The 24,182-nt window shown below is 35.5% G+C and overlaps 2 protein-coding genes across 2 annotated transcripts; both read right to left on the reverse strand.

The window, feature by feature from the left end:
- Positions 1–14,827: 14,827 nt before the first annotated feature.
- On the reverse strand, positions 14,828–16,155 carry LOC112509410. The gene has a single exon (XM_025114353.1). It carries the CDS (start codon positions 16,119–16,121, stop codon positions 15,003–15,005), a length of 1,119 nt encoding a protein of 372 aa, XP_024970121.1. The 5' UTR covers positions 16,122–16,155; the 3' UTR covers positions 14,828–15,002.
- A 403-nt stretch (positions 16,156–16,558) lies between these two features.
- On the reverse strand, positions 16,559–23,935 carry LOC112510484 (WD repeat and HMG-box DNA-binding protein 1). The gene is made up of 12 exons (XM_025115907.1): positions 23,662–23,935; positions 19,942–21,050; positions 19,405–19,581; positions 19,187–19,300; positions 18,825–18,929; positions 18,343–18,477; positions 18,202–18,257; positions 18,013–18,115; positions 17,816–17,932; positions 17,504–17,630; positions 17,167–17,297; positions 16,559–17,087 (listed from the first exon to the last, which is right to left on the reverse strand). Exons 1-12 carry the CDS (start codon positions 23,933–23,935, stop codon positions 16,647–16,649), a joined length of 2,889 nt encoding a protein of 962 aa, XP_024971675.1. The 3' UTR covers positions 16,559–16,646.
- Between the last annotated feature and the right edge of the window lie 247 nt (positions 23,936–24,182).

A 24,182-nucleotide genomic window follows, 5' to 3' on the forward strand; every position in this document is an offset into this window, starting at 1 on the left:
CTAGTAATTTAAAAAAAACTAAAGCTTTTGATTCATGCCCTCTAGATCTTTTGGTCTTGTTTTGTTTCTTTGGTGGCGGTGGTGGTGGTGGGTGGCGGTGGATGGTGGTGGTCACCACCGGCTGCAGGTAGCTAGCTAAAGCTTTTGATCAATGAAGTTGTTTTAGAAAGAACGAATACTAGCGAAGGAATCATACTGTTATTTTTTGTGTGTATGGTTTCTGCAAATCCAATGAAAGATCGATCCATCCATCACATGTTCATATTTCTCCATTCATTTCATATGTATATTCATCTTTAATTTACACCATTCACATGTGCATGGATTGAGTTCGATTACATAATCGAAAGATCATCCTGAATCCGAAGCTCAAACCCACTTACAAGATGCATCAATCGACAAACGTCAAAACCCCAAAACCATCAAAACAACACATCATCATGGTCATGGTACCGTTTATCCAAATCAAAAGGCGAGTTGCACATCAACGTTAAAACCTATTTTTCACATTCTCGATGAATAATTTGATCTGATTCTGACATAAACAGGGTGAAATATTGAATTAAGATATATATGATTAGTTTTGTGAATGCATCGATGAGTTGTACGTTAGGATACAAGTAAGGATGCATATGAATGTATGTAGAATGTGACACTTGTAAAGTTGGTAAAAGCACATGAGACGAAGGAAGGAAGAAGGATGGAACAAAGGTGTGTGTGATTATCAGCCAGCCAGCCAGCCAGCCACCATAGCCACAGCTCAAACACCCAATTTCACAGATAGATTACACATGCTCTCCATTCCTTAATTTCTCCTAATCCCATTAATTATTGATCTCAACCCAACTTAACACATCAAACGAGAACCATTAAAAAAAAAGTTAAAATATCTGTTAATTTTTAACAGGGACGGACCCAAGAATTTTTGGATATGGTGGCACTATATAAAACAGTTGTACATTTCACGAACCTAATTTTTTTACTTTTCCACGGTGGCACGTGCCACCTAACCACCCTTCTAGGTCTGTCTATGGTTAATTATGTTGTGAAAAAAAAATGCAACTTTGTTTTACAATATGATTGTTTTTATTTACATATGAAACTACAGATGTAAGTGAAATATATGATTACTGGTTTTCACGGTTCTCAACATTCTTGTAATTCTTATTTAAAGTTCTTAAGTATTATTTTATTTACAGTTTTCTTTTACGTGCAATAAGATCCACACGTCTATCTGATCTAACGTTTGATTACAATGTTTCCCAAATGAATAATAGGTATATGAGGCTATTTTGTAGGACCATTGAATGATGGTTGTCCCCATTTTTCCATGCTATATAAAACATTTAAACTGTTTCTCTTATTTGATATTTGATTAAGACATATTAAGGGACCGTTTACTCAAATGCTTATTTGGTAAGTACTTACCAATAGAAGTCAACACTATAATTTATTTTTCTGGGTAAGATGACCCTTTATGGCACGGCTTAGTAAGTTATTCTCGCAGTTCAGATAAGATTCGGATATTTGGGTTACCTCCTCTCTTTCCGATCTCATTCAGATAGGCTTTCTGTGTTCAGTCAATCTATGTAGAATCAGACTCTTGGACATGGGATCTTGCCTAAATAAATTTCCATTGATATAGTGCATCATAACGATATAGTATGCAACAATTTATCCGGTAAGCACTTACCCGAGTAAGAGTCGTCACTCTCACTTACTGGGTAAGACTCTCCATCCATTTACCGCTCTAACCGGGTAAGATTCTAAACCCTTACCATGTTCATCCAGTAAAAAAAAATTACCCCGTAAACACTTACTGGATAAACGTTCAGTAAACGACCCCTAAAAATTGTTTTTCAATTCAACTTAAAAGAGGTTCTATTTTACTTAAAAAAACCTTTCATTTTTCTTTAAGATGAAATTAATTAAAATTAGAATTAAAAATAATGTAATTTAATTTATATAAAAAAGAAATTTTAATTTCAAGAAAATCTTTGGTGATGCCACCAAGTACAATGTATGCATGTGTGTGAGTGCTTTTTATTTCTATATTTTATTAAAAGAAATTTTGGTAACATGGTACGATGCTTGTCGTAATAATGCAAATAATATAAATTTAAAAAAATAAAAAAACAAGATATTGTTTAGAGTAATTAAATGCTTTTTGGCCATATCTTCTGATATGGCCTATACTTAATTTCGTTTTTTATTTATTTTTAAAATTATATATGCAATTATTATTAATATGAAAATATTGATATTTTAAGATTATTTAATTTTTTATATTGCAAATTATTGGATTATAAATTCTAAAAAAATTAAATACAAAAGAATTTTGAATTATTGATAAATATATAATATTAATTAATGGTTTTGTTGGATTGAGATATGATAATGATGTTGATTTTTCTTGGATTTTAATTAAATCATCAATAATCTATATAGTCCTTAAATATGTCAATTTTGTCAAAGTGGGGGTACAAAAATAAACCTATAAAAATTGTGTAAAAGACCGTTAATAGTTAAGTTTCAAGACAAAACTAATGAACCCGTTAGAAGAGGGTTCGGCCCGAAAGCATATAGCTCAACGTGTAATGAAACATTAGGCCCGAGTTAGCAATAGATGACAAATTTCGTTAAAACAACAACTAACAAAATGTATGTGTATCTTCTGTAGTTGTTGATACCAGCACTTACCTGAATGATTCAAACTGATAATATGTACTTGACATACATCTGTATAAACGTTTAATTTTGTATATAAAAGTCACAAAGTAGATAACAACGAATACTTTTCAATGAAAATTTTACAGAAAACTCAATACGTTCTACCCGTAGTAACATTTGGTAGGTAAATTTGTATGCAAACCTTTCCTCTATCTCAAGCGAGAGTTGTTTTAGAAAAATCCATGATTTAAATATCCTAAGTTCAATTTTATCAAGAAAAACATTCCATGTACTTTTTAATAAATCAAATGGCAATTTTTGGGCCAACAGTCATGGACCCGGCCCAACAAAAGATGGTTCCAATTTCTATTTTTGTAAAGGGATTGGGTTCCTAGGGTCGGAGTAGTGATGACCAAATCGGCCCGGTCCGACCTGGGACCGGCAAAGAACCGGTCCGGCCCGACCCGGGACCGGTTATGGGAGTGAAAACCGGGACTAGTTGGGGTTTTTGATCTTGATGTAATTCAAGTTTTGGTGATTTTGTGTTGGGTTGGTAGTCATATTTGGAGATGATAAATAATAAAATAACAAATTCTTTGAAAGTTATTATAAATATGAATCTAAACTCAATAGCATTTAAAAAAACACAATCTACCGAATCTCAAGAGCATTTATACAAATCTGGGGGGAAAACATGTACACAAATCTAAACCAAATTACGTTTATCCTGAACAAACTCTTAAAATAAAAAGAAAAATCAAAACCCTAAATCTAGAAAGAAAAAAAAATGATTGGCTTCGAAATCCACAAACCCTTTGAAGTCCTTGACACCTTGAAATCACGCAACCAAACCTGAATCCACAAACATTCTAACTTGAAAAAAGAAACATGTGTCCTCCTAACGATTTGAGAGAAGAGATGATGCGTCAAAATAATGTTCAAGAAGGAACTGTACCGGAAGAGGGGGTTAATTGTAAGGGATACATTCATAAATTGGAGAAGTGAGAGGGGAGGTCAGGAAACGGGGATGACTGGTTCAACAAGGAGGGATTTAATGGCTCATATGATGCATATCGATATATGTATAAATTAGTTTATTATTATTGTTGAATTACTTTAAGAAATTGAGGTCAGATGACAGATTCGCCCTCATGTTCCTCTCACATGCCTTCATTTAATGGAAGTAATTTAATGTGTGAACTCCATATTTTGAAAATCTAGGAATCTTCGATTTAGATAGTATGTTTGAAGGATAAGACCGATAGTGTAATTCACTCTAAACAGTTGTATTTAAATTACAGAGAAAAAAAAGGACAAGAATTAACATGGAAACTTTAAAACAGAGAATTCCACAAGCCTTCAGAGAGAAAATCCACTACGTAAAAAATTATTACAATCACACAGTTCTAATCTCTCAAGCCTCACCCAATAATACTCCACACTCTCAAAAGTTTAACTCAAAGCTTTGTACTCTCTAAAATAAGAGAACAAGAAAGAAAGAATAAAATACTTAAAGCATATTTTATCGAGATAATTTGAAACCTATGTCTTGGACCTCTTCTTATAAGCTTGGAGTCCCTTTCACCTTTCATTGCTCCACCGATGTGGGATAACCATCGAAGCTTTTCTTTTATTTTAGCAAAAAAATTCTTAACATGTTGCCCAGGGCATAAGTGACATGATGACTTGACGTCATCCTTGCCGTCATTTGGCTTGTCACTTACAATCTGTTCAAAGTTCCAAACCAGATCATGCAACTAACAATACGCACGAGGGTTACGCTCGTTGTGAGATTTTACCCCACACCTTTTTGACAAGCTGACAATAACCATCCATCACATGTGGGCATGTTCCGGAAAGCACCCATTTATTATAATTACTTAATTTTATATTCAAGGAGTTTTAAGAAATTATACGTATGCAAATTTTTTATAACTTAAAATATAAGATATTGTATATTAACAAATAATATCTAAGGTGTCATAACTTGTTTTTTACTATTTTTAACCAAATGATGTATAATATAATGAAAATAATTATATAAAAACTATATGTTTATAGTTTATAATTTGATTCTTTTTCAATTCGAAAACTTTTGATTAAGAAACAAAGCAAATCAAATTGAACGGGATTGTAATTTCATCAAACTAAAATAAGAAAACGTAATCCCATTGATAGGTATTCTTTTACGATAAGAATAAACCACAAGACTTTAGTCGAAAATCTTACTTTTTCATCATAGATGAACGTTTAAATACATAAAAAGAAGCAAACTACTCCCTTAATTCTAGCCTACTAACCTTACTTAACTGTCACTTCGACTGACTCCAACATGATACTAATAAAACTTTAAGAAAGTTCTAGAAATAACATTACTGAAATAGGAAATACCAAATTAACGACCTAAACTACAGACTTGTGACTTTATAACATTACCCCCCTCATTAAGAACAACCTTATCCTCAAGGTTGGTGTCCGATCATCTTTGCAGTAGCTTCTGGCATGCCTTCCCTACTGTCAACATCTTCATCTCCATCATTCGGTCCTCCCTCTTCTTTTGCTTCCAGCATCATTAACTGCTTAGGTGCTTAACATCGATTTCCCAAGGTGAACCTCTAATCACAATTGAAGCACAAACCTCATGCCTTCTTCATTACATCTTTTCTTGTGTTAGACGTTTGGTGGAAACAGTAGATTCTTTCTTTATTAATGGAAGGACCTCCAAGAGTGGTTAGTTAGGTGGTGGATCAAATGCATGTTGCTTTTGCAGTTGTTGATCCTTCATGCGAGCATACTAAATAGCATCCTTGAGATTTTATGATTTGAACATTCGGATGGCATCCGCGATTTTAGGACTGAGTCCACCCATGACGTCCTGACCAAAGCCTTTTGGGTCTACTCATGTACCCGGTTGCCTAGCCTTTCAAATTTCCTTTTGTAATCTTACAACAAACCTGGATGCATGATTTTTTTTATAGAGCCTCATCAAAATCTTCACCGTCCATAGGCCCAAATCGACCGCAGATCTCTCCCACGAACACATCCAAGGATACAGTCTGCTTTCCTTCCTTATATGCTGTAACACATATTTCATACATCGAATACATGTTTTAAACCCACATAGATCCATAATACAAGAGTCTAAAATACAAAATACATTACTCAAAAATTCCAAATACAAGTTCTTACAAATGTAATTCCTATGAGTTCCTATCTTCCCGCATGCAAGTAAAAATAGAATCATAGTATGCATTTCCCCTTATCACTATAGCTGGTATTACCTGCACACACATAATTGAAACACACAAAATGAGGGTTAGACAATAGTCTAGTGAGATCCCCCTTTTTCATGCAGTGCAGGGTGATAAACACCAAAACCTTTATCACAAATTATGGCATAAAAACAGATTCTGCTTTGGTCCATCGGTCTTCTGGTAAAAAATCAACACTTAGAAAATTTGACGCCAAGAGGTCCAGAGCCCCTCTGGTTCCTCTTCCAGAGCTTCTGGACAATAGTGCACGCTCAAGCAGAGCTTCTGGAATTGCGCGTAAGACCATCCAGAGCCTCTCCGGACTAGCGTTCAAGGCCATCCAGATCCCCTCTGGACTATTATAAGGAAGTTCGCCAAGTATAAAAACATTTGAAAACTCTTTTAGATTTATGACCAGAGCTTCTGGTTCCTCAATCCAGAACCTCTGGTTCAAAACCAAAATATTTATAAAAGGCTTTAAGTTTAACAAGAGCCTCTGGTTCCTCAATCCAGAGCTTCCAATCTAAAATCAAGACCAACCAGAGCTCTTATGGTCTATTTTTCGTAAAAAGAATCCAAGTATAAAAACTCTCAAAATGATTTTTATAAAGGAAGTTTAATACAAAGCTCTTATTTAGAAGATGCAGAGCCTCTGTATGCGGAAGCCTTATTTTAAAAGCAGAGCTCTGTATCTAGCGGATACAGAGCCTTTGCACAAAAACCCAATTTTTAATACATAGCTATGTATTTAACAAATACAGAGCTTCAATGTGATAGACCAATTTTTGATACAGAGCTCTGTATCTAACAGATACAGAGCTTCTGATTTTCACAACCGACTATGCAAAAACACTTGCATTGTTTTCAAACACTAACCAGACCCTTCTGGTTCTTTAAAATAAATATCAACCAAAGCCCCCTGGTTCCTGGACAGGTATACCCACAGCTTTTGTGGTACCTCTGGTTCAACAGTATGATCAAAACAGTTTTATCCAAAATCCATGACCAAGGGCCATATTTTTCCCAATCAATAACATCAATACTATCATCTCTAACAAGAACAACATCTCTGAATCCTCAAATCACTAAGAAGTGAGAACTCCAATCTGTCGTATCCTAAGAGACATAATAGCAATAGTTATACCATGCACACACAACGACCATCCTTATTACATCCAGAATCCCCATCATAGCAACAGCTATCACAAGCCACACACGACCAACCTTATTTCCCCTAAAAATCATATGAAGTATTTCATCCAACTAACAGGCTGCAGTATTCCTGTTAGAGTGAACCTGTTCATAGTTTCATCAAAATCTGGTTCCCCCCACAGGTTTATATTTTAAAACCTGATTGAACCATAAGAACACTCATGTTCTTTCCAAACAGCAATTCTGGTTCTCCCCACAGGTTTATATTTCAAAACCCGATTAAACCATAAGAACACTCTTGTTCATAAATCATGGCTGTTTAAACTCATTTAGATCCTCAAAACAGAACCATAGATCAGTCTGTTTTAAAAACACCATCTGCCTTCTGGTTACCCAGAAACAGCAACCAAAAACAGTAACAGCTTAACAGCTGTTTGAAACCAGTCTAACATCTTCCAAATTAAGATCAAAACAGTTTATACCACAAACACATGAGGATTTTAGTTTCAAAACCACTCACCTTTCCCAAAATAGATGCTGCAGCAAACAACAGCTTTTAATATGAAACATGTTCTGTTAAAAACAGCTTCTGTTTTAAGGTATTTGATTAATCATCTTTTTGCACAAAATTCCACACTCTTCTTTCCACAGAAATTCTTTGAGATGCAAATGGTAAGGGATGGTTCTTACCACATCTCTCTTTAAATAGCCACACACAGGTGAAAACAGGCGGTGGAAATTTACTTCATAGACAAGCAAACACAAATACTTGGTCAATAAGGCTTCTTAACAGCAGCATCATACAAGCTGCTTACCAAGGTGCTTGTATGCTGCTTCCAATTATGTGGACATAAATCATTCAGCAGCAGCATACAAGCTGCTTACCAAGGTGCTTGTATGCTTCTTCCAATTATGTGGACAAAAATCATTCAGCAACATCATACAAGCTGCTTACCAAGGTGCTTGTATGCTGCTTCCAATTATGTGGACATAAATCATTCACACCACATACACATATAATCCATTTTATTTAGCATGCATAATCACATACTTCCAATTAATTCATGCTTATTAACACATAATGTACCTTAACCCAATATGTCTGAAAGTCTGGTTATCACATATGCTCTTTTAAGCCATTGGCACCACTTGTTTGATTCTCTTTCTAAGTCATAAGAGCGAGAGGTATCTTTTGGGTTCGCTTGTCATTTATAACTCGAAATATATCTCTGCTTGTGTGTGCCACACGGTAGGGTCTCCTCCCTTGAACCTTGGGAATTCAAGCTTTACAGGTCTAGACTCGAACATTAGCTTGCCTCGTTTCTTTCCCACCTTGTGCTCACGTCCATATATAACCTTAGTCAACTTGGTGACAATCTTTTCCAATTTGGAGATTCTATCTGTGAGATTGTTGTTCAGAAAATTGAACCCTTGTTGCAAGAGTTCGAGCCTCTGTTCAACTTTCTCAATGTGCTGCTCGTTCGCAGCCATAGCATAAATCTTGATACCACCGGACTAGGGCTCCTGATACAGCTCTGATACCACTGATGGGTATTCTTTTAGAGTAAGAATAAACTACAAGACTTTAGTAGAAACATTCTACTTTTTCATTATAGAGGAAGGTTTAAATACATGAAAAGAAACAAACTACTCCCTTAATTTTAGCCCACTAACCGAACTAATAACATGACCTTAAGTACCACATTGACATACTCTAACATAATACGAATTGAAATTTAAGAAACTAAATAAAAATAAAAGAAAATAGCAAAGTAAAATAAATAACATTGCCAAAATGGGAATTACCGAATTAACGACTTGAACTACATAATTGTGACTTCCTAACACCCGTAAATCAAACTTAGATTCAGATTCAGATTCAATTCGATTCTTTTAGTTTCGGACAAAAAATTAAATCCTAAATTTCATAAGGTTTTGAATTAATTACAAATATGGTCCCTGTGTTTTGATTGCTTTTAAGATATTGGTTCTTGAACCTTAACTTTTTTTTTACAATATTGGACTTGTCAATTGCACATTAGTAACAATTTGGTCCTTCATCCTAACAATCATCCATTTCTTCCGTTAAAACTAAAGGTATTTCAGTCTTTTTTTGCCTTTCCCTTTGTTTTTAAATTAATTGTTTTATCTTTTTACCATTGTCTTTTACTGTTTCTGTCTATTCCTGACAGAAATACCCTTAACTTCAATGGAGGAAATCGATACCATTAAGGTGAGCGATCAAATTGTTACAAAAGTATAAACAACAAGTCTGATTCCATAATTAATAAAGTTGAGGTACCAATTTCGTCAAAACCACCAAACTACAAGGACCAAATGTTTTCTCTAAAAGAAGTAACTTTTACACCCATGTGAAAATCGTGGTTGCAAGGGGATTATAAATAGCCCCCAGGACGAACATGCAATTCTCCCTTCTTTTTTTTTTCCCTGTTTCGAAATTTCGGTGACACTGCCGCTACGCTACTTCGGATCTCTTCCAACTTCTACTCTTCAGGTATCTTCAATTCTTCATATAAGATGTCGATTTGCTTTGCTTTGGTATCTGTAATTAAAGTCTACGCTTGAGTACGATTTTGTTTTCAAATCAATTTGGTGTTATGTTTCATCGTTTCTTAGATTCTTCTTGGATAATTACGGAGGAATTAGGGTTTTGGTGGTATGAAATTCTCATGGTGATGAGAGAATGAGTAATTTAATCGTAGTTGATCAATGATTTATTACGAGTTGACAATGTGTTGTGTGATAGGGACATGGATAGCAAGGAGCAAAGTGAGAAATTGAAGAACTATGAAGCTCAGTACGCCAGTTACTTGAAAGCAAAGTACTTCTCGGATAAGGATATTTATGGAGGTAGAATTAAGTTATTTATATTTCATTGCTTTAATTGACGCACGATTCTATTTTATGTATGATCGTGTTTCTTTGTGTGTGTGTGCTCCTTTCAAATGGTGGATTATATTTTCTGGAAGAAGGAAATGGTGTACTATAGATGTCGTTATTTACATGAACAGAAAGTGAAATGGATATGGAACCAAATGGGGTGGGAATTAGAGCATTTCCAACAGATTCTCTTTAATTTGCCTAAATAGAGAAGCAAAAATTGAAATTTCCAAAGAAAAAATTATATTATCTCCAAGAACTTCTCCATTTTGGAGATCTCAATATAAATTATATTATATGCTACTGTCGAATCTGTGGTCACACATAAGTATCTCGCCTTCCGGAAAAATCCTGTTTTGCACCCATGCTTTCACGCCCCAGCGTTGGTAGGGACCCAGAGAGCTGCCTTCGCTTTTGGCTTTCCTTCATATTCAATAGATTTATCATCCTAAGAAAACTTTCAAGATCAACTTTATATAAAATTGCGATACATTCAACTTCATTGTTGGAAACAATAAAAAAACCATTTCTTTCTCTTCAACGTTTAATTTTGGAGAGTTCTCCAAGTTTGGAGATTTTTATCCTCTCTATCCTACTTTCTCCATGGCTCATGTCATTGGAGCTAAGAGCATCTCCAACAGATTCTCCAAGATGTAGAATGTGAAGATTTTGTAGTCTATAACAGTAAATGGGTTTCTATTTTGGTGGATTTCTGTACTTTGACAGTCGTAATTTTGTTAAAGATTCGAGAAACATAGTGTTGGTTATAATATAGTTTGCGTGTACTCCTGAAACCTGCAACAGTTGTGTGAGCCTAGGAAGTTATTTACTTTCCATATTATTATGAGGTAATATGTTTGATTATCCATTGATTGGAAATTTTGATGAGCAACTCCCCTTCTCCTCACAATTGTATGATGAAGTTAAAACAATGTTTACATCAAAGGCAGTACAAACTTCATCCATATATACATTTTGATGAAAACATAAAGATTATGATTATCTTTTCTAATACCAAATTCATTGTAAGTTATTGTTATCTTATTTATAAGAACTACAATTCATTTTGTTACCATTTTACCAAGCATCTAACAGATATTATGTTTCGAAAGATGCTGAAGGAGGAAATTTGATAGAAAACGCATCTTAAAATACTTTCCATTAGCGAAGTCGATGATTATGAGATGATATATAATAGAGGTTTTGGTTGCACTAATTTTGGTTCTTGATTTGAGAACTATTAGTTGTGATTACATGATTTGTCGATAGTTGCATAACCAATAAGATGGTTTGAGCCGTGACAATTATTACTTTCCTATTATACCTATAGTTTGCACACCGTTAGATGATATATTATATAACTTATGTTTTGCTTTGATCCCCATTTTAATGAGCGATAATTATATGGTACGAGTGCAGTTACCTTATAGGTACTAACTCCTCCCAAAACAAGTAAATGTTTTTCTCAAAAAGTGAAGATGAATATTTAGATTTATCAATTTGATATGGTTCACCGTAAGTCATCATTAAAGTATTATTTATAAGACTTCAAATTCATTTCCTTACCAAACGTATCAAGAGTATTACGTTTTTGTTATATACTAGTGAAAATTTGATAGAAAACATGTTTAAAAGTACTTATTTCATTAAAAAGTTGATGATTATAAGAGCATTTATCAAAGAATAAAGTATAGAACTATACTTGTGGTTTGGCATCACCGACTTGATACTAACAAGCTGTTTATGTATGCGTGTTTTCTTGTTTATCCTTGTCTTCTCAAGCACACACACATATATCAAACCAACGGACCCAAATATATTCCACCCGGAGGTAGGGTGGATGTGAATATTGCTTGAAGAGTTGTTCTTTGACTTCACTTGTCTTCATTTTGTCCAATACAAGGTCAAGTGCAGCCATAAAAATCCCAAAAAGGCTTGTCTATGTTTGAACAGACTAAAAAACCCGCCCCAAGGCTTTTCTTTACATTTGAAGTGTTTTCTTGTCAAAAATGGATTATGCAACTCCTATTTGAGTTGGACAGTCAAGGGAATATGAATTTCTGTATTACGCATTTCTTTTACAAGGAATTTTTGCTACCATGAACTATCTTCTTTCACTTATCCGATCATAGAAGCATTCTGAAAAGATAAACTATGTGATCGTATGATACAATTGAACTATTAAACGATAAAAGAATAATGGGTGCCGACGAATAGCTTTCTCAAGTTCCAAGTGCTGAAGAGCCATTTTCTTGCAGGTAAAATTTTTGAAGAGAAGGCAATCATAGATGGGGTGACAATCTGGGCAAGCAGGTAACAGTTGAATCAAAACCACAAGTTTTACGTACAATATGTTGCAGCAGTTGCTAACCCATTTGGCGGTTTTGGGTTTCCTTTTTTCTCAGTGAACCGGGCACAAAGTCTTATGCAGATCCGTTAGCGTATTGGAATGAGAAGGTCGCGCGTTCAGAACCTCAAACAGAAACAACCACCAATCTTTCAAATGGAAAACAGTCTTCTAAGAGAAGTGCATAAGTTTGTGCTAGCCTCTGGTGTGGAAATGTAGTGAACAACTAATTATATGTCAGTGAACATGTTAGACATGCTTATTTAGGCCATCTTCTGATAATACCAAACAGATTATGCTTTTCAAAGTTGAATCATTTCTCTTATTTCCCTCATTTCCTCAAGGGCTAGCCTATCTATTTTAGAGAGTAATCTGCATATTCTCATAGGCTTTTGTATGCTCAAGTCTGGGAATTTGTTCATGTTCAATCTTTGATTTGAAGGATATAATATTTACATACGATAGTTGAATTCACACACATTTCTTATCTTTGGTGAGGTTTGAATCATTGACCTTTTAGGAGGCTGGGCCCTCTGGTATCATGTATGACACTAGACCAAAGACCATGTTCAATCTTTTGAATTGAGTAGTGATGGTTGGTGGTGGTGGTGATTTGACAAATTGAGTAGTAAATTTGGTGTATTTATTGCCAACAACTTTAAATTTTATAAGTGTGATTATAATTACAAATAGTTTAGTTTTTTTCAGTATGATTATAATTATACAAATCCAATCACTCAAATGAGAGACGATAGAATAATCATGCAAAAGTTGAAAATTACTTGACGGACAATCACTGATTAAAAATATCAAGAATATTTTAAAGAGCTTGTTGTAATCGGAATTAACACATGAAAGATGTTTAAGTTTAAGTGGATAAGATTTTGTTATATAATTTAAGTTTTTTTTTTTCTTGAAGTATTAGAGAACTCCGTTAAAATATAAATGTATTTGACGGATCGATGACAATATTTTTTACAAAGCTTTTTGTAGGTCAATTTCATTCATACTCTTTCCTATATGAATATGAATGAAGAGAGATGAAATGCGAATGGTGGTGGTGTAGGTGAGGGAGGGGAAATGAATACCCATTATTTTATAAGTTTTGAAATTCAAAACCCCGTGTTAATATATATTGTTTTGAAAATTCAAACCCTAAAATATTACATCGGGCACATTCACGTTCTTTCTAAAACCCGTTGAGATTTATTGTAAGAAAAGTCAGATACTATCTTGGTTTTGAAATGTTTAATAAATCTGGATGTCTGAAATAGTTCATCTGGACTTTCAAATTGTTCTGATGTTTCTGACAGTCTAATACAGAGTTTTAAGCTGAAACTTTAACAAGTGGTTGAAAAGTTTGAATTATGATAGTATTTATATAAATATTTTATATTTCAAAAGAAAATCTCATATGGTGCATCGTGTCACGAGTTACATCTCAAAAAATAGATTAGCCAAGTTGGTGAAGAACACTTCTTATATTCCGTACCATTGGGCACCGTTTTATTATTTTATATGTTGATATTTGCCAATACAACCTTCCAAGGTTGTCGAACAAGCTTTTTTTTTTATACGATTGAATTCAAAGAGCAACTTATCTACATACTATTATACTATAATCCTTTGTGAATTTAGAATATAGCTAGGTGCAGTTTCAATTGTCAACCTGATTTATGTTGCAAACGAAGGAGTAACAAGAGTATGACACTTGTCCAAGATATTCATGGGATATTCATCATAAATAATGTAAAACATTCACGTCTATTATTGATCATATTCATGATGAATAGGTACACATGTCCCTCTCTCATTTGTCACCCAGTAAGATATGTTTGCAACTGAACTTTCCTATACACAAACACACACAGGGACTTTCTTTTGAAATTCTCTAAACCGTAATATCTTTGAGAACCTATGCATCATATGCTATTTTTTTTTTTCATCTATGGCTAGAATTTAATGTAGTGATTGACATATATTTGTTTCACAATGTGAATCTTTTTGACGTGTTTGTAAAACAAAAAATACATATAAAAAAAGTTTTACATTTTGAATTAAATAACATATGAAAACACACATTGTGAAACAAATATATGTTAATCAATGCATCAGATACTATACATGGATAGACAAGAATCATGTCAAATAAAATCTTAACGGTAAAAGTTCTCATGGATCTCACAAAGAACAAAAACGATTAAGTCAATATATATACACTTTAAAATTTTAAAATATAAACACATCCCTTTCTGCTTTCTTGCATTCATGATAAGGATCACATATCTGAAGACAGAAGTTTATAGGAATGTAGACCAATTTGCAGGAATTCCTTCTCAAAGATGATAACTTTCAACAACTAACATGCCATTGCCAACACCAAAGGGCCTTTGGCCTAGCGGTATGTGAGTTCTTGGCCTTCTACGAGGTCAAAGGTTCAAACCTTACCAAAGGTGAGGAGAGTGTGTGAGTTTATTTGTTTTATTTGCCATATAAAAACATTATATACTGAAAGAAAAACATGCCATTGCCTCGGACATCTTTACTCAAAACACAATAGAACTGAAGGTTTTGTGTTCAAGAAACCTAGCACGCATATATGATTCCTACAAACCCACATTCAAAAACAAGATCATCAACTCAAAACTGCCCAATACCAAAACTTCAACATTCATACCTTTTCAAAGAACCCTTGCTGTCTTCCTGAGTTCATAATCAACATCATCTGTTGGCAATTCATGGCGACAAACAGGGCAGGTGTTCCGAATGCCCAACCAAGCCCCTATGCAATCTCCATGGTAACGATGGCTGCAAGGAAGCAGCGTTGCCATTTCTCCGACACCCACTTCATCTTTACACACGGCACAAAGGGTGGTGTTGTTTTCGACATCTTCTTGAGTCACAGCCACAGTCGAAAGATTCGCAACCACCGATTTGGAAGCAGGCGGACGACCCAAAGATGAAACACCAGTGTCTCCAAACTGCCCAAAGAACATCTCATATTCTGTGTAATTGTAATCATCATCAGCTAAATCTGGGGTTGGTTCGAAATTGTGAACATTTGATAAGACTTGCCATTCGAAAGCTTCTTGAATTTCTTGGAATTGTTCACCACCAGGAGGGATTCCTGATAAAACATCATCATCATCACCATGATCATCATCATCATCATCACCATCACCAACATCTGCTCGGAGACACACACCCAAAACTTCATAATCTTCATTTACATCAAGCACTTCGTCCCACTGAAGATCTTCATTTGTATTTCCGTTTACTGGTATGATATCATCCACATCCGACACCAAATCAGTCGCCCTCACCCCACCCAAGAAAAAATCCGGAGAACCTGATTCATAAGATGAAACGCCGGATTCAGATCGAGCACCATGGAGACCACTTGTCCTCCTGGATACAAACAAGTCATCCCCAGAACCAGCAACCGTAAACCCAGAATCATTAGCATTAGCATTACGGTTATGATGATTTCCTTCAAAAAACCCTAAGCGTGACCCAAATTCCACATCAAAATCGATATCATGATTCCCTTCTTGAACTCCAAAACTTCGATGGAAAGGAACCAAAGGGCTCTCTTGAATAACAGGCGACACACAATGCGATTGCGATTGCGATTGTGATTGTGATTGCGACTGACGGAACATATCGATTTCGAAATTTACCTGGTTCTGTCGATCGAAAGGCGAAATTCGAGACGGGTAAGCGTGGAGATTGTTGCGGGAAGAAAAGGATACTAGAAAATCGTCTTCATCATCATGATCAAAACAATGAACCTCCGCCATTGGTGTTATGGATGAAGCTTTGTGGGGCGTTCGGCCTAACGAAGAAAAGTCTGTAAATAGAACGGATTTGGGGTGTTCGCCCAAATTCGTTGCTTTTGCTAACAAATTTGGCGGACGGTTGAGATCTCTCTCAATTTGACTTTTAATGCTTACCGTCAACATTTTTATATTTTTGAATTATTTTTATTAATTAAGTTTTCCCAAATAGCTTTTGGTTCGCAGAACGATTTATGAAGGCATAGAATCTGTCAAAAAAATTGGAATATGTCAAAAAAATTGGAATCTGTAACGAATTGAAATAGAATATTATCAGGTTTGACCCAGTTTTTGATATCAATAGAAAATGCATGAAAATTGAAGCTATGATTAATTCATGTTCGATAGCGGATTATAGAATTCAAATTCAAAACCGGTAACTCGGTTGTCGTAAACAAACTTCAAATGATGAGATCACGAGAGGGAAGCGATGACGATTTGTCCAACTCAAGCTCTATATACAAACTGTCATGTAATTCTTCCTATTTATTACCCATCGTTCTTCTTCAATTTCTTAAGGGAATCTAACAACGATGTTCTTTCGTGATTGGCTGAGGATTTCGCAAACGGATTACTTGACCGATGAAACTCCACCTCACCTATATTCTTCTTAACACCTAAACCTTTACTATTTTCTGGTTTTGTAACCTTTGCTGCCTCTTCTGTTGTCTTTTTCTTCACAAATGAAGGTGATGATAGTTGCCCAGATTGTACCTCATTCACAGGTTCAACCGCCTTTTTCTTCACAAATGAAGGTGCTGATAATTGCCCAGGTTGTACCACTTCATTCACAGCTTCTATTGTCCTTTTCTTCACAAATGAAGATGATCCAGATTGTGGTGCATTCACAGGTTCTGAAGCCTTGCTGCTTTCTGGTTCTGTTGTTTCTTTAACTGATATAGTATCTGTGGCTTCTTTAAGCAACCTTTCCTGGGAAAGTAACCACCACGGTTAACATAAAACTTTTCTAGCTCAAGATAATGTTAAATGATGGCCTGATTGAGGTTACCTCCAATATCGTGTTGAATCTTTCTGCCAAATTTGGTAGTTTCAGTGCAGTCACGAGCTTTATCGCACCTCTCACGGATTTCTCCAGTGAAAGAAGCTTAACAAGTTCAGTAGCCCTCACAAGTTTATCCCCTAATATCAACATCATATACAAAATTACTATCAATGTTAAACTCGACTTTCTTTTTTGATTCCGTAGCTTTAATGAAACGAAGACATTCTTCTTTTTCTCTCTTCTTGTTTACTTTGAGTAAAAGTCTTGATAAATGTGTTAGAAAAAAAAGTAGCAACTTTTTATGTTACTATTATTTTCTGGAAAGAGAAATACAACAGCTTACCATTACAGCAGGAAGCAATGAGCCTCAAGATGCATCTATCCAAAGCTGCTTCAGTATTGAAGGCCTCATCTTCGAGTGAGGTGGTATCCTGACCCACTCCCTCTGTGTCTTCAATCCTTCTTTGGATCTGTAACAAGTCTCAGATATGGTAAATTAATTGAACCATCATCATGTTATTTACATTACATCCAACAAAAACACCCAAAAACAAGTCGTTTTTTCATATCTTTGATCGACTAGAACAAGAGAAACAAACACTTTGTATAACTTGAAGCATTTCTGATACGATGGCCACAAAGATGATAATTTTACCTGGGAGAGATGCATGTTGCTAACAATGAATTCATTCTCAAGAGTTTCTGCCCCCAAGTCGGATGATGCAAGAGGGATTGAATGATCTAACAGGGTAAGAACTGGTTTAGGGACGGCCTGAACAACGAAGAATGCAATCTTAGTTTCAAACAACAATTAAAATACACATGAAAATGTAAGTTTCTTGTTAATACTACCTGTGGAAATTTATCAGGGGATTTGCATAGAATGCAAAACAACTTGCTTGAGTTCAATCCAACCATCCAGTAGTTTTCCTCTTTCTTCTTTAATTTACTAGCACTGCATGCAACAATATAGAGGACCATCTGTAATAGCATAAACCAATGGAGATGAAACATTTCTAAGTAGATGGAAGGATTGCTTACGTGAAGAGTGGAAGCCAACTTCCTCGATACTGACTAGTGAAAACTCGGAGAACACCCTGTCCATATAAGATCAAGATTTTCCTATAATTCACATAAATAATATCTTAGTGGCATGAAGTCACGAACTGGATTGAGGCATACCATGGAATCAAAGGAACTCAGTTGACCTTCTTCACTAAAACCAAACCATGTTAAGCACGAACCAGGAGTCAATGGCAACCGTCCTCTAATAGGCTGGGTTCCGTTTGAAACGTTGAATACTCTGAACTCTAGCATCTGTACATTTCCCAAAACAAATATGCTTTGTGAGAATACCTGCTAAGCCATTAACTGTAGATCCGTTTTTCTGAACAACGATAACTACAGTAGAAAACTGTATGCACCAAGTAGATTTAGATCCAGAAAGCTTTGTTATGCAGATAAAGGTTATCATTAAATACTGAATAACAACACTTCTATCCATCTCCAAGAAGTACACACACATGCATGCATAAAAGAAAAAAGCCGCACTTGGTGCAATTCTTTTTTCATGGCATTGAGGAGTTAAACAAGAACAACTATCAGAACTTGGAATTAAAACAAACAAAAAACAATTGCAATGAAACCAATAAACAAACTCATGCCTGCTCATTTGAAGGGAGGGAGGGAGCAGAATGCATGACAACTGCAAGTTCATCCCCAAAGCCACATGCAGTCACTACAGGTCCATCAAGTGAAACCACATGCCTCTGCAGAAAAGAAGTAATTGTCAATTTTACCTTTCCACTTGAAGCAAATCGCAAGCTGATGTTTGTACTGTATCAAGCACCATGAAACTGCATGGTTCCACAGTCCAAAGTACAACATATGCAGTCACGAGCAATATACCCACCACAAGATTTCCACAACACAAACAAACTGATGGTATAATAAAGTTTAGGATTCAATGATTGATATTGACAAGTTTATCTCAAAAGCATGGAAGAATATATGCAAGTGACAAAACCTGCAAACCGCCCTCTGTGAAAATGCGAAGGAAATTTAAACTTGTAACAGCAGCAACCCAAGAAGTGCCAAGCGCTACAGCTCTTACTTCTTCTTCTTCAAGTCGCATAGACCACTAAAATGTATATCAGGTAACAGATGTAAATATTTTAAAACTTGTTTATTATAATGTCACAGTTCAGAAAGATATACAAGTGATTTAATCATGGATGAACTAACCTCGCTATTGTTTGCCCAGCTTTTGAATGGACGGTACATGAGGGTGCTCATGTTTTTCTCACCTTTGCAGGGATTTGCAAAAACACTTCCATTTTCATTCAAGGAAGCCATAGTGAAACCAAAATAATCAGTCATTGCAGGAACTCGAGGCCCCCTGCCAGTGTCATGAAAATCAATCTGCACCCAACGCATAGTATGTGAACACGTAACTTTTGATATGGTTCTGAGCATCATTGATGTTCCTTCTGTTACTTATCATGTTGAATTGGTTGTTTTGGAGCACAATAATGTTTGAAATCAGTTTTATTCAGCCATGACGGCATATGTGCTGACTCATACACAATTGTTTACATTTTACTTACATATAGAGGGCAAAAGAAAGATTTTATGGAACTTTCTACTACATCATTGATGAGGGTAAAAGCCACTTGACTCACAGTTCTGATCACCATTGGCATTTCTTTCCAAGTAAGACAAATACACTTTCATAAAGAAAAGATGATAACCATAACTACAGATTTAGAAAGAGAAGAATACCTCTATATGGGAGTATCCATCATGCTCCATTGAGGTTATACTTCCAAGCATATTATAACACAAAAATCTCCTTTTACCAGACTGCATAGGAGTAGCACCTGGCTGAAAAGCTTCCTGCATTATTGATCCTGTTAAAATCAGTGGACCTGTTGGTGTCACCTTACCATTTTTGAGACCGTCCCTGCCAGCAATGGAAGGCTTTTTACGGGATTCAACCTTTGGAAGCAAACTCGTTCCGTCATTCATATCCTCATCTGAATCTTCATCATACTTAAAATGTTTGCGTAATCTCTTTCTGGTAAGTGGTTCAGTACTGACAAGACTGTCTTCACCATGATCACTTATACTGCCTGATGTACTAGGCTCTTGTTCCTCTTCATCAAAAAAGAGTAGACCATCACTTCTTTTTGAACTCAAAGTAGGAACTCCTTCTGTAGGGGATTTCATAGATGATGGGACAACCAAGTCCCAAACACCATATTTCCCCATAACATCAATAACAGCCAAGGCATTTCCATGTGGCTTCCATGCCATGCAACATATTGCTTCATCAAATTTCTGTCTTTCAATGTCCTGTTTCTTATCAACATCCCAGATCAAAACTTGCCTATCTAAGCCAGAGGTAGCAATATATTTTCCATTAAGTGACCAAGCCAAGAAGCACACTGGTGTTGTGTGATCACCTCTCAATGTAAAGAGTTTTTCAGCTGTATCTCTATCATACATAACCACATCATTTTTCAAACCAGAAACAGCTACCATCTCTCCATCTGGACTCCAACCAAGTGCGCTTAAAGTTGAAAAGTCAGAGGAGGTATTAGGAGCGACATTTCTGAGGGTGTGAATTGTTGCACCAGATTGGAGCTCCCAAATCATAACAGTTCCAACTGAATCGACAGAAGCCAAGTACTCACTTTTTGGATCAAAAGCTATGCCTGTGATAGACCCTTTATGTCCTTTTAAAACTCTTGCAATTGAACCATCTATTGTGTTAATAAGTTTAATACCATCATCATCACCACCAGCTGCTAGCATGGTACCCGATCTATTGAAAGACAGTGCACGAATTGGCAGTGTAAATCTGGTAATATTTGTCTCAAATTCTCCTCCTGGTAAAAAGATCAAAATGCTTCAACATTAGATATGTTTCCAGGATTAGCTAAAGCATCACAGGGAAAAAAATGATTAAGATGACTCGATCAAACATAAAATTTTCCTTTTGACCCATGATATCAGGGATGACATATAATCATGTAAGAAGTAACTCATAAATTATAATGATATGTAAAAATGGATGCAAAAGATGAAATTTAAAATATCAAGACAGTAGCTCCAATATATAAGTATGGTATAAAATCAAGAGCATGCTACCGTGTCGGGAAACTCAAGGATAACATAATCCTGCTATTCTTATGTACAGATAGAGTCATAGTGAAGAACAAAAGGATAGTGCAATATTATTTTTTACTGGAAAGTGAAAGATGAAAATTTGCTGGTCTATATATTCTCTGTAAAGTGAAGGATTCAAGATGAGTTCTAAAGTGCAATATACATTTATACTAAAGTCTCTATAGAAGTATATTTAATACATAAATAGGTGATGCACACATCGTGTGATGCGTAGGTGATGCAAGCGCATCATGGAATCGCAACGCATCAACCCATCTGATGCGTTTCCTCCAGCACATTAGAGCGCATCACGCATCAGAGCGCATTATGCGCGCATTTTTAAACCAAGATGGAAGCTATCTAAAAGATAATATATTCTACACTATAATACAAAGAAAATCAATATCTATCTACAACATATGATGCCAAACTTTATAGAAATCTGTAAATTGCACTTAAATAGACTTCTACTCTACCAAGAACAAAATCAATAAAAACCACAAAACTGTGAGAAAAAAAAAGAACTCCGACTAAATTTGAAAACTTTGTTTTCATATTGTGAATATAAAAAAGCCTCCATAGTGCTACACATAGAGCATAAAAGAGTGCTACTAAATAGAGGTATCTGTTCAGAATGGCTTTTAAAAACAGGCAGCACCTTCTAATGTTACTTTTAAGTAGTGACTAAGAACTTCATAAAATGGCTAGCATCATATGTAAAACCTAACAACAAGGAAGGATGGATACAACAATCTAAGCCGTCACTACTACTCCCGTCTTCGTTTCCTTCCTTTTCTAAGGATATATGCATGTGAAAGAAAACTCAAGAGAAAAGAGCTCCTCAAGGTACCCCGCAGAAGTGGATACTCCATACAGCTAAGATGAAATGTATTAAATATACTTCTATTTATGATTTTGAGAACATGGAAGATAAGAAAGTTAAACGACTGCAAGGAGAGGGATAAAAAAAATACAAAGTCGAGCAATGTGGCATCACATAAAGGAAAAGGATTCCATTAAATGATTTACACATTTATAGGTGAATATGAACTTGTTTAATTAAATATTCATTATTATGGATATCCTAATAATTGAAAAAAATGATATCCTTGGCATCAAGAAGCATCAATAGATCTAGCAAAAATTGTAAAGGTTGGACAGATACAAGGAACAAAGAAGCATCAAGCATGAAAAGTTAAATGAGTACAAACAATGGAGCAATAGTATTTTCTACCCTCTTGGCATCATCAGTTACATGTGCTTTTTTAGTGGAAACAAATAGACCGGATATACTCTGTAGCCCAAAGATGATTAGCTTCTGTTGCACTGCAGTTAGGCCTCATGGAGAATCAAATAAACGACTTGACTATAGCTATGTGTGGTGCTACACAATCCTCAATTCCTGACGAGTATTATCTTCAACATGCCTCGGATTTGCACAAGGCCATGTGGATTGTAATTCAAAATAGACATGTCAACAAGGATGTCGGGCATATTAGTGTTTGCGATAAAATTTTGAACTTAAGATGCATGAGAATAAGTCAATTGTAGATCAAGTCAATCAGCCCTGTGATCTCACTCTCACATGCAAGGACATCATTGAACCAGTTCCAACGACTTTTGAAGTTAGAACTTAATTTACAAACTCCTTCCTTTGTTGAAAAATCATCAAAGGAAGTTGAAAGATAAGAACTCTAAAATTGCATTAACACATTCAATTTGTACAGTAAAAGACAGATGCTCTTGATAATCAAGAGAAGTTGAGACAAATCAATAATATCAAAAGATTTCATGATTGTAACCCCACAATTAAGTCAAAATAAAGTGGGTAAAATAAAAACAACAAATGACACCAAGAATAGGAGTGATAACAGCTTTAGTTGTATAATTCATGTTTTCCCTCAAGTATACAAGGTTTAAAATGCTACGGGAAACAATTTTAATGTGGTAATCTACTGCTCTAATGGATTACTTAAAACATCATCTAATGCTACCAAAAAATCCAATGAGTGTTAACTTGTTTTCTCATCAATTATCAATTCTTTTTGAAGCATTCGACCAAAAATATCTCAACATTGGTCCCCTTTATTCGCCAGAGAGTCCCGGAATATGTACGTAGTCAAATAAAAAAATATTTTCTAAATGGCTTCATCAGAAATGCAAAAATAAAGATTTTCGTATCAACGATGATGAATACCCACGTTCCAGTAGTGACCGTGAATAACACCTTATATCAAACTGAAAGGCTCATAATATGAAAGATCAGTCAACCAGCTACTTGACAACCTACAAGCATATGAAGAACGAAAAACAGGATATAAAAAATATTACCAGGGAACTTATAGAGTTTGACGGAGCGGTCACTGGATCCAGAAGCCAGGCATGTGGAATTAGGACTGAGAGCCAAAGTGGTGACTCCATCTCTATGATTGCGAAGAAATTTCGGAGTATTTGAAGGTAAAAGAGCATCGTGAATGGAAATGGAGGCGTCAGAAGAAGAAGCAGTAACAATGTGCTCGGCAGTGAGGTCCCACAGGATCGTACAATAGGAGCTTACACCATCGTTCTTGTGAGCCTCGCGCAGCTTCATCGATCTGATCTTCATGTCTGATTTCTGGAGATCTTCTTAGGATGCGTTAGCAGCGTCTTGAGACCCTATTGATCCAGTTACTGACGTTGTTGCTGGATTAGGGTTCGAATAGGATCAGATTTTGGCGGGAATGTTTGGGAATTTGGGGATCGTTTGGCGGGATAAGTTTTATCACCCGCTTATGGTTGAACTTGAACCCGATTAAATGGTTTCTTGAACCCATCAAATTATGGGTTGTGTCTCGATTCGAATAAGAAGAAGT

This window comes from Cynara cardunculus, assembly GCF_001531365.2.
Source record: "Cynara cardunculus var. scolymus isolate 2C chromosome LG 3, CcrdV1, whole genome shotgun sequence".
Classification (NCBI taxonomy): Eukaryota; Viridiplantae; Streptophyta; class Magnoliopsida; order Asterales; family Asteraceae; genus Cynara; species Cynara cardunculus.